Source organism: Lycium ferocissimum, chromosome 3, assembly GCF_029784015.1.
Source record: "Lycium ferocissimum isolate CSIRO_LF1 chromosome 3, AGI_CSIRO_Lferr_CH_V1, whole genome shotgun sequence".
Lineage (NCBI taxonomy): Eukaryota > Viridiplantae > Streptophyta > Magnoliopsida > Solanales > Solanaceae > Lycium > Lycium ferocissimum.
This window is the reverse complement of record NC_081344.1, coordinates 2,695,317-2,707,988: the sequence shown is the minus strand read 5'-3', so window position 1 is coordinate 2,707,988 and position 12,672 is coordinate 2,695,317. Positions and strand designations below refer to the sequence as shown.

Sequence of the window (12,672 nt, the reverse complement as noted above, 5' to 3'; positions counted from 1 at the left end):
TCTTTTAAACAAATGACCTTTGAAAAAGAATAATCAAATGAGATGATCATACATGACTACAAGAATATTTTGAAAATCCGGATATGCTAATTTTGAGCTAACTCTCATCCTCTCTGTATGAGTAAATCCAACATGTACAATAGTCACATACCTACTATATAAATTTGACTCGAATATTATGAAAATATAAATATAAATATATTACATACGGCATTTAAATTTTCTAAAGGTTTATTGAGGGAATGTTATTTGGTTATGACTTATGCCAGAAAAGATTAAGGGTGCGGAGAAAGGGTCAATGGATGCATATCCATTATTCCGGTTCGAGTACTTGGAGTGGAGTCGATTTTGGTTGAGATCTTTTATTTTATTTAACTTGGTAGAGACATTTTATTCATAATTGAGATATTTCAACTCGAATTATTAGTCAACTCCCAAATGTGTATCAAACATTGAACGGGAAAAAAATCCATTACTAGAAAGTAGAATACTTAGACACATAATTGAGTGACTTTCTCTCACGTTTGGCTTTTCATTTGCTAATATCACAGAGGAGGAAGTGTCATGGAAATTATGCTGTACTAATTAATGTAACCAACAAGAGACATAGAAAAGTCAAATTAGGACTAATAAATTAGTATTACGTTGAATTTTGGGATACTTCTTGGAAAATGCTTATATACCTGAATATAACTCTTGCTATGGTCCTTTTCACATAGCTGCTGAAATACCCAATGGCCAATTCCATGAAATTTCTTACAAATATTCAACTATAAGAAATTCAAAAGAGTGAGAACTACTTCAAACTGAAATGTCTGCTTGTATATGTAGAATCGAATTCGTGGGGTTGGGCTGGTTTCAGTGGCCCAAGTTTACCTTCTTTCTAGGACTGGTGTTATGCTCAAAGTAACTTATCTAGTAATGTATGCTGGATTTTTCGTAAGTGATGTCAATAGTTAAAGAAGTGAATAAATTACTATATTGATAAGCAATGCCATTTTTTATATTTATAACCATTATTTCTATTTTACTCCTTGTCTATATATGTCTGTGAACAAGATTCAGGTAGAGAATTAAACAATTAATTTTGATGCAGACTTGCTTTTGTATTTAAAACATGTAATCTTTATACGTTTAGGAAATTCCATTGAGAAGTTACTTGTGAAATATTTGCATTAAAATTTCCAAATTTTTACCAAAATAGACAGGGTCCTTCAAAGCCCAAAACTTAGTGGCCCATTGCCTCTCATCCAAATTGAAACAGCATTATATATAGAGATTGAGATGGACGGGAGTAAGCTTTACATGCCTTGTCTTCAACATTAATTGAAAGGGAAATTTGATCACATAATATATCCTTTTCCTAAAATAGTTCATCATCTCGAATTGATGCTAGACCAAAAAAAAAAAAAAAATTCCCCTTTCTCTTTCCTTTTATCCATTCAAGTGATTTATATTACGGAAAAGGGCCAAAATTACCCCTAAACTTTGGAAAATAATTCATTCATACCCTTTGTTATACTATGGGGTCAATTATACCCTTACTGTTATACTATGGTTCAGTTATAGCCTATGTTAAACAGCCTGCCATGTGGCATCATCCTAGACGCCCAACCCATTTTTCCCCCCAAATAATTTCTTACCCACCAACTTAACCCAGCCCGACCAGGATATAATTTTTTCACCCAAAATTATACGGACCCAACCCATTTTCTTTTCTCTTTCTTACTCTCTTCTTCTTCCTCCATGTCCACCATCTCCGATCCCTCACCCCAACTCCTCCATGTCATTCTCTTTTTTGTTTTTTTGTTTCTTTGAAAATAGCTTGATGAGTTTAATATTACGCATAATAAAAAATGATAAATCTTATTTTGTAGGTAGATTAGATGCGGATAAAATATATTGATGTAAAAACTGGAAATAATGAACACAACAAAGTTGACATCTTGTCCCGTTGTTAATTCGTAATAGGTGGTGGAGAAAACTTGGACTGATAGAAAATATGAGCGTCAGCAGAGATAAAGTTGTTGAAAGCGTTTTGTGGTCAGTTGGTGTTGCTTTCGAGCCTCAGCATTCTAATTTCAAAAATTGGCTCACCAAAGCCATCACTTTCATTATAATAAGGTGACCAAAAAATGAAGAAGATCGGAAAATGTGAGTGCATGAGCAAGACTGCTGGCAAAGAGTCCTTAAATACTGTTTTTCAATTTTTTCATATTTGGTTGATAAAATTTTGAAAAAATATTTTCGTTAAGAAAATAAGTTTCTTAAAAATGAGAAAAATAACTTTTCGGGCTGAAAATGTGTGAGTGTACAAGCAAGACTGAAGGCAAAGAGTCCTTAAATATTGTTTTCCAATTTTCTCATATTTTGTTGATAAAATTTTGGAAAAAAATTTCGTTAAAAAAATAAATTTCTTAAAATTGGGAAAAAAAACTTTCCGAATGGAAATAGATAAAACAAGTTTCATAAATAGCATTTCATGCTAAATGTCTAATACCCACCCCAATACCTCTAACACTCATGTCAACCCAATAGTGTTTGCCAAGATTATATACTGAATATTCTTGAGATAACATATTTTGCTTGTTTACCAAAAATCGAAAAATAAGTTAGATATCCACTGTTCTTCCAAAAATTATTAGGAAAACATTTTTTTGTGGAAAAACATTTTCCTTCATACCAAACACACCCTGAGTCATTTGGTATGTGGGATGGGATAAGCAAGGATATCTCATGGGATTATTTTAAAGCAGGTTTTATATGGAATAGTAATCCCATCATTTTAGTACAAATGGTGGGATAAAATAGTTCCGGAATTAGCTAATACCCCAAATCAAACATGAGATAAAGTTAATCCCAAATTTTATCCTGAGATTATTATCCTTATCCCACGTACCAATAGACCCAATGTTTTACACCAACCGAATTAACGCGAGACACCTATCAAACTTTTGAGACTTTAGACAGTTGACACCAAAACTTTGGTTCCCATGAAGAGTAAGCAAGAATCCACCATTATCCTCTATCTACATATATCATAATAACATTATGCTATTGGAAACAAAAAGAAAGATAAGGCTACACAAGGATGGAATAAATCTATATGGAATACTATTTCTCATAACTTTGAGCATCAAATTACATCAGAACTACTCAAATGGTCTTTATATCCTTTAAGACAACTTTCTACCACTAAATTTATTCCAAAAGCCATCACATCAGAAGGATATCATCTTCTTGTATTTCTCTTTTCCACCCAACATAGAAGTGGATTGAAAAATAAAAAAGATGTCAAATCTCAAATGAAGTCACTTCTTGTTCTGATTTCATTACAATGAAACAAAGTGAGAACTTTTCTGAAAAATTAAACTACATTAAATAACAATATAGGAGAAAAATCACCTATGCTTTGGTATCATTTCTCAATGGCCCATTCTTCGACGACGTTCTTGAACAACAAATTCAAATATAAAAGAAAAAAGTCAATCTTCTTCCGAATTCAGGACCTGCTTTCTCTGCTGCTTATTTCTCAGTTCACAGTTGCTTGCTCCCAAGATAACATGTCAAAAAGAACATTAGAACATAATGCAGTTACTATTTACTAAAACCTTACTTTTTTGAAGATGTCAAGGCCCAATAAAATGAAGAATTAGAATGTTTTTTTATGACGGCGGTGTCAGGGCCAACTTGTGCCACCTCGACTAATTCTATCAGGTACCTGTTACCTCCCATCAGCACAAGTAAATTCATCCACCAAGGCTTGGGCAGATGGGAAGAAATCACCTAGTATTTTTTGTCTCCGTTCATGTACTCAATTTGATCAGATTGATCAATCTGGGAACTGGACACAGAGCCTTCACCAAGATCTACATGAGGAACACATTTATCCTTCATAATTTCTGGAGGTGATTCTTTGACAAGAGATTGCACCCATGAAAGATCAGGCTCTTCACCATTGTTAGCAAGCTTAAATGATGATGATTGCCTAAGCCTACCGAACTCATCAGTATTGACAGCCCAGTCTGGCTTTCCCGTAGCTGTGCCCCACTTTGACCAAGTATCAGCTGGAGGCGACCCAACAATAGCAGAAATATTAGAGCCAAGATCACGAGAGCTGAGACTTCTAAATTGCTGCTGCCTGTCACGTTGTGCTAGTATTGACACACGGGAATTTCTTGGTGAGATTGGCTCCATTGCTCGGGGAGACATCCTTTGCAATAGAGGATTATCAACATTTTTGGGCGAGAAATTCGTATTAATGGGAGATAACAGGCTTTGCTGCTGCTGCTGAAATGGACTGCAAACTGCTGAATTGTGGGTAGGGGAAAAACCAGCTTGAGCAAATGCTTGATCAGAATACCTAGGAGATGAGCTCTCTGCAGAAAAATAATCCTCAAGATTTGCACGGGTAAGAGTCATCGGACGAGCTGAACGGTTCAAAGAATTAGAACTCATGCTGCGCTGGGATAAGCAGGCAAACTCATTTAGGAGTTGCTGTTGTTGCGCATCAAACTCATTGAACGATGACCGCAGGCGACTCGAATGAAGAAAGCTGCAAGGAAGTTGCAAGGCTGGGACGTTTTGTTGGGCCCCCCAACCCATGTTTGAAATTCCATTAGCAGAGGGTGACATTGGAGGTGTGAAAGGTGACGGTGACATGGCAGCAAAATCCATAGCATTGGCAGCAGTGGTATTCGCACAAGGTGAAGGAACAGCAGAACCAGTAGAGACATAAAGCGGTCTTAGTTCCTCCTGCTTGTGGGCAAAGAAGCAAACTCTTCTATTACAATCTATACCATCTTTGCAAAGCCGAGTTCGATATTGCGCAGGGTGCAGCCAACACTCGAAAACACCATGAGCGTATTCACACATGTCCCCGCGCTGGCAAGCGCCCTTCCGAAACTCAGGGCAAGGTACACAGCTGTAGTGGTATTTTCTCGGATCCCTTCTTCGTGCATTTTCACCTGGATGGAGAAATGGACATTCAGTCCAATCATGAGAGTATGCACGAGAGCAAGGTCTGATCTTAAATGAGAACATCCTGAATTCGTCTGAAGAATATATGTCGTTTTTTATGTCAGGCAAGAAGGGGTCAATAGGGTATTCTTTCTTTTCTGGTAGGTCATTGGACTTTGCACTCTTTGGGGAAGAAGTAGAGTCTGAAGCAGAAGATGGTGATCTATTTCCAGGAGGAGGCGAATGTGGAGGAGAATTCAAGTCCCCAATGGCACTAGTCATCAGAAGGCTTTCTAGGCATGATTTTTTAACCGCGTGAAAACTAGGAGAAACAACTATAACATCGATAGGGTAATGACCATTGATATCTTTAGAGTGTGGGTCAGCACCGGCTCCTAAGAGAAGTTTGACAGCTTCTGCTGCATTTAGAGATCCACCAGAGGCAGCACAGTGAAGGGCGGTGCTCTTATCATGGCCACAAGAACGATTCACATCAACTTCGGGTAGCGATAGTATCTGCTTTAGAGCATCAATACTTCCATATGTAGCAGCAACCATCAAAGGAGTTCTATGATCAAGAACCATTTGCTTCGAGCCCTTTTGGCGCCCATACCACAGTCCAACCTCATGAATACTAGCTAGGTCACGCTCAATCCATCTCTTAAAGGACTCTATGTCATCATTGGCAGCGAGTTCAAGCAAGCTAGCAAACGTATCTTCAGTTTCAACAGTCGGATTATTCACGGTCATGATGGCAGTCCAACAGATACCAAAACCTATGGAGTAGTTGGATACAATCTGGGTTTTAGGCACATACTTTCATCTCAGAACCCCACTGTAAGAAAAGAAAACCAAAGCATAAGAATCAGACATAAGGAAACAAGAAAAATCTGGAAATATAAATATAAAGCACCACGGAGAGGAATCTGGTCTTCTCTGTAAAAATCAAATTCATATAAGTAAAAAAAAAAAAACTTTAGTGTCAGGTTAGCATGTTTAAGTTGTTAGATTTTATGTATTTATCCATTTAGTGTGGACATACGATTGGACCGTACTCGTTGTGTGCAGCCAAGTACTATTGCCAAAACATAGACACAACTTACAGAGCTCTAACAATTAAATGAAATGCTACAGATTTATAAAAAGTAATAAGATACCCAGGAATTCTAATAAGGAAAAAAAGGAACAATGCTCCTTTAGGTTGGCGAGAAGACAATAAAAGAATTGAGCTTGAACGCCTATTTTCTGATGCTCAAGACAACAGAAAAGGCGTAGTACAGAAAAAAAAGAAAACAGAAGAATCTGTCTTAGTAACAAATGAGTAATTTTCATAGTACTACTTTTTTGAATGAAAATATCATTTTCAAAAAATAAAGGAAAATTCCCTACGGACTCAGACTTTTCGTTTTCGTACTTCATTTTCTTGAAACCTAAGGGGCCATCCAAGCATTGGAACAAGATTGGTTAACACAAAAAGACTTGCTGTTCATACAATACAGAAATAACATTACTAACAAACAAAGATATTTCCGATAGGAAATAAAGAAAAACGACCAAAGAAGAGAATCGGAGAAAAATACCTCAGACTGGAAGGGGGTCTTCTTTGAAAATATCATTCATATAGGGGAAAAACTAGCTTTACTGGCAAGTTAACATATTTTGTACAATGTTAGATTTTTTAATTTGCACATATGAATTAGACAATACGTCTTGTGTGTACAGCCAACGACTATCTTCAAAACATAGACAACACAACTTGTCAGAGCTCTAAACAACAAAATGAAACGCTAGAGATTCATACACAGCAATAATCTTCCCATTAATTAATTCTAATAAGGAGAAATAGGAACTGAGCCCCTTTAGGTTCACGAGAAGACAATAAAAGGATTGAGCTTCGACGCCTATTCTCCGACTCTGAAGACAACAGAAGGGGCACATATGACATAAAATAAAACAGAAGAATCTGTCCTAGATAACCAATTTAGAAATTATTCACATAACTACAACTTTTCTGAATTGAAAGAATCATTATTAACTAATGGAAAATTTTCACTATTTTCATTTTCTTGGAAACCTAAGGGGACCATTCAAACATTGGAACAAGATGCTTAAAACAAAACAAAAATAAAAAACCTTACCTTTCATTCAATAGAAATATAACACTAGTAAAGAACAAAACTTTTCAATAAGAAGTAAAAGAAAGCGCCCAAAGAAGAGAATCAGAACAAAAAAAAAAAAAAAAAAAAAAAAACTTTCCCAAATTACAGATAAAAAAAAAGGTCACAAAGGGTAGAACATCAACTTGTCATAAACCATAATCAACTAAATCTTCAATAATTTACAAGCATACCTATTTATTCATATATGATTTTAGTTAAGAATTACAAATATGGACTATAAAATCAAAAAGGATAAACAAGATTGAAGAACAGTAAAGGAAGAAACTTACATTAGGAAAGCATATAAAGTACTACTAACATAAATCCTAATTTTACAATGAAATTTAAACAAATTAAAGTGAAAATCAGTTCTGACCAAATTATCAGCACAGAGCAAAGTTTGTAGTACAAGCAGCAACTCCCCACCCTTTATTGTGTGTATATATATACAGATAGATGAATATATATAGTTATGCCTGTGTATGTATAGAGAGAGAAAGTGAATTTTTTTCAAGAAGTAGAGAGAGAGAAGTGGACGAGAAAGTTGTGAAGTTGTCTTCTCCTTTTTAGTACTTCGCCATTTCCTATGCTCTTTCTCGATACTGTAGCTATTACTAGTAGGGGCTGTTTGGTTAAGAGACAATAGAATGCAGACTTTAATAATGTAAAAATTGTATGATAATGTAAGATTTTTTTTCCCCCCCTGAATATTTAGTATGATATATTATGAATTACTCAGTATATAATATGTAAATAAAAATACTTGAAAAAACTTAATATTTGTTATTATATGGGACACTTTTAAAAAATTAATTACATCATGAAAAAACTTATCTATAATCTGTTTATTTCCGAGTATCATCTACTGCGTTATCCGTCGTCTCTGCGACAGCCAAAAGCCTACCCTCTCTGGTATATTCCAGGGAAGAGATCTGGAGGGAAGGAAAAAGGGGAAGGAACGCCACGATGTGTTAGAGTTTGAACTTTCTAGAGGATATAGAGTTCTTCAGGTATGAACTAAGTAACTAACCCTCAACATTCTACTGCGATTTACAAGAATTAATTTTGTCATTTTAGCACTTTTAATACAAACACAGTATCTGAACTTAAATTACTAAGCTCGGCTCCTTTTATTACAATAGTTAATTTTTTCATTTTAGTACTTTTAATATAAATACAGTATCTGAACTAAAATTACTAAGCTGAACTCCTTCTATTACGAGGGTTAATTTTATCTTTTTAACACGTCTAATACAAATGTAGTAACTGAACTAAAATTACCAAGTTCGGCAGAATTCGTATATCGCTTCTAGCTCCGCCGTATACATTGTCTTAACAGAAAAGAAAAAAGAAAAAAAAAGTTAAAGGATCAAAGACTTTGTCACAAACATTTTGTGCGTTTTGGTCCTTTGTTGCTTTGATATGGACAGCGTGTGACACTTGTGGACGAGTTTTTCGAAATTGTTTATCTTAGGGCATTATTTGTTTAGCATTATCACGTTATTAGTATTTCTTAAATTGTTTTTTTATGTCTCCATCCCTAAGCAATAAGTGCTTGTTGACTTCGCACTTTCACCTCCGTTATTAATCCTAAAATATTCTATTATTGCTAAACAGGCTATATGCATGCCTCTGATGCTTTTTTAACGAACCGTATGATGGTTTGGATCCGTTTTTCAATATATTGCCCTTTTTTTTATATAAAAAAAAAAGAATGTTATTGACTTTGCTGGTCTAATAATTTATTTCTTTTTTTGGTTTTGAAAATATATTTGTAAATAAATTGTTAAATTTTATGTATTTTTTTTAGTCAAAAGGGGAGTCTTAGAGCAACGATTCCGTATGATCTATAGTTCACAGTTCGAGCCTTGGAATTAGTCAATCAGACATTAATGCTTACATCAAAGTAGACAATCTTATTATATTTTCTTGGCTGCATCCCTAATACAAACTCTGCCACCGATCTCCTTTTAAAATAATTAATTCGAAAAAAGCTTTGGTACAACTTTAAGAATTTGTCGTTGTGTGACCAAAAAGTCAAGAGTTCAAATTGTGAAATTAAATAACCTCCAAATATAAGGTAAGGTCGTATCATAGACCTAATATGATCCACCCCTTCCTGAATATAGCGAGATTTTTGTGAGTGCTATTCTTTTTATTATGAAAGTTACATTAGAATATCATAATATCTCCTAATAATATAATTACTTTAGAATATCTCCTAATTAACATGTTATCAAACTGGTACAGTATTAAACATTCTCATGCTAATTAAAGTGCTTTCATCATCACTTAATTCATGTACATTCATCTCATGCACTACGCAGATTAATTACGACCATGATTATAAATGAACAACCATAATTAGACACTTAATTTAATTAACTACATCTTACTTTACATACTATAAAATTTCAAATCAATTGCGTATATTTTTTAACTAAGAAAAATTAGAAAAATTTCCATATTATACATTATTAATTGATTATAGTTGAAAATTGAACAACTTGGACTATGTTGGACCTATAAAGTGCACCAAAACCTGGAAAATCCCTTAAATATATGGTTTAACTCAGAAAAATTTCCATATTATATATTATTAATTGATTATAGTTGAAAATTGAACAAATTGGACTATGTTGTCTATCAATTCCACTATCCTAAATTTATATTGTGCTATTTATTTGGTTGTCTGTCCAAAGACACTTGTAACGTCCCTATCTTTAAATGGCAGGTACAGGAAGAAGCTTTAATATTACCTCCACTGGGTAAAAAGTTTACAGAATAAATAAATTTTCTAATGTTTAGATCTAGTCAAATGGCTTAGATATTTTTGCCAAATTTACCCCACTTAGAAAGGCACATTTTAGACGAGTACATTGTGCAGCATGGCAAATTTGGATCAATTCCTAGAAGTCAGTATCATGACCAAGCTACGAAAAAAGGATTCTACGATTTTTAGTCAGCCGAATATACAATATTATACTCGCAAAAATTTGTAAAAATGAAAATTAAAGTTATTTTTATGAATTTTGTTAGAGTGGCTAGGCGAAAGACTTCTGACCCAGTTCAGTAATTACTAATTGGACCACATTGGCGATAAATGAGTTATATTGTAATCTTAGGCCTCGTTTGGACATGGTTTGAAAATATGATTTCAAACCAATATGTTTATCACGCATTTGAATATTTTAAGTTGTATTTTCTAACTTAGAATAAAAACCCCACAAATTGTGAAAAACTATCAAAACATTTTCAATTTTTATACAATCTTATCAAATGAGCAAGTCATAGTTATAACAAAATTAAAACTACTAGAAGGCCTTTCTAAAAAATACAACATCAATTAATCAAACTTTAGTTCAATAAAAACGAAAATTTAACATGAATAGTAATATAACTACTCTTTAATATAATCCTCCCACATAAATTAAAGGTTGGTAGACATAAATAAAGGTTGGTGGAAGTTAATGAGATTGATAAATGATTGATGGGGGTAAATGTTAAAAATATCCACCAACTTATGAGCCTTTTTTTTTACAAAATATAAACTTATGGATTAAATTTTATATTTTAAAAAGTTGAAACCATGAGTCAAAACGCATGTCCAAACGCTGATTTGGAGTCATGGTTTCAAACCATGGTTTGAAAACGCATGGCCAAACGCCTACTTAAAGCATGTACTATATGGCAACAGGAATTAGGCAAATATTTAGGAACTAAATATCCTATTAATGGTAACAGGAATTAGGCAAATATTTAGGAACTAAATATCCTATTAATGGTAACAGGAATTTTGTGATTCAGCCAAATTATTTGGTAGGAGCTTCAGGAAAATATAGTTGAATATAAAAGAATACAACCTACTAAATACAGGTGAGTATGAATGTAAAATACACTAGAAATATAGTGTATAGGAATTAGCTAAGGAAAATACATTGAAATACAATGAAATATATGAAAATACAAATGAACCAAATAAAAAACATATGAAAACTACAACTAAATACATCAAAAAATACACAACATACAGTCCAAAAACATGACCTTAGCAAAATAAAGTACATTTGAAAACCAAAAAATACTTTATATCAAAAATATAGTTGAATATAAAAGAATACATGAACTACTAAAAACTGGTGAGTATGCATGTTAAATAAAATAGAAATATAGTATATAGGAATTAGCTAAGGAAAATACATTGAAATACAATGAAATATGTGAAAAATACAAATGAACCAAATAAAAAATATATGAAAATACAACTAAATACATCAAAGAATTAAATGACCCAGATAATGAAATTGATGAGAATACATATAAAATATACATGAATACATCACGAAAAATAAAATATTACCTATTTTGAGGCTGAAAGATTATTATTGATGGGAATCGTTGAGATCCTGAAGAGAGATGGAATGGAGAGATTTTTGTTAGTGATTAAGAAGATGAGAATGATTTTCGGTAGTGATTAAGGAGATGGGAGTGAATTTAGGGATGATGGGAGAGAGAGCCGTGTATTTAGTAAAAGTAACTGAATGTTACTGCTATAGCTACTAAGTGTAATTAGCAACAAAAATATAGCTACGAATTATAAATTAAAAAAAATAATAGTTATTATATATAATTAGCTCTTAGACATAGCTGTAGCATGTAAAAATTCCTAAACTAAAATACAAAATCTTTTACAAATTGCCATATTTCTGATCATTGAGGGCCAAGATAATGACAAAGGCTAAAAGCCCATCTTCTGAATCTAGATTACAACGGGCAATTTGCATGATTGGCCTTCGTTAGAGATGGTCTTTAATTTTTGGTCCTCAAATTGCTGGTCTTTAATTTTTGTCTCTGGTCTGAAATACGCCGAGATGATGGGTTCGAACTCAGACTTATTCATAAAAATAAATAAAAAATCGCAAGGCAAGGCTTTGCAAAAAGTCTGCCTTATAAGTCAAACTTTTAGTTATGTTTTAACCAAAGTTTGCCGCATAAGGCAGACTTTTTGCAAAGCTTTGCTTTGCGATTTTTTTTAACTGAGCGGCTAACCCAGAATTTCGGAGTATTTTTTATCACCTTTTTAAGCAAAAAGAAAAAAAATTAAAGATCAGCAATTTGAGGACCAAAAATTAAAGACCATCCCAAAAGAATGACAATCCGCGCAAAAAAATGGATTACAACCATGAAGGATTTGGGGGCCCAGTTCGTACTATGAAATGAAGCTATTAAAGTCATATTCATTTATGTTCCTTCCTGAAAAAAATCAGTTGGTTTGGTAGAATTTTTCAAATTTGTTTTTAAGTTTCATATTTTTATAATAAATTTTTTTTTTTTTAAAAAAAAAAAGATCTTTGCAGGACCATCTTCTTCCATTCAAATTGCAAAGGGCTATGTTCACTTTACTGTGGTTAATGTAAAATTCCTTTTAATTTTACTACGGTTAAATGATACATTAAGGTAAGAGTACATATAATTTTATCATGCTAAATTGATAAGACATATGCCATTTATTAATTGCTTATTGCATAGAGAGGGTCCCAATAAGTATTTTCCT

The 12,672-nt window shown here is 33.3% G+C and overlaps 1 protein-coding gene across 1 annotated transcript; it reads right to left on the bottom strand.

Annotated features, from left to right (window-relative positions):
* Window positions 1–3,175: 3,175 nt before the first annotated feature.
* Window positions 3,176–7,640, bottom strand: LOC132049246 (zinc finger CCCH domain-containing protein 30-like). Its single transcript, XM_059439973.1, has 2 exons — window positions 7,495–7,640; window positions 3,176–5,794 (listed from the first exon to the last, which is right to left on the bottom strand). Exon 2 carries the CDS (start codon window positions 5,707–5,709, stop codon window positions 3,787–3,789), a length of 1,923 nt encoding a protein of 640 aa, XP_059295956.1. The 5' UTR covers window positions 5,710–5,794; window positions 7,495–7,640; the 3' UTR covers window positions 3,176–3,786.
* Between the last annotated feature and the right edge of the window lie 5,032 nt (window positions 7,641–12,672).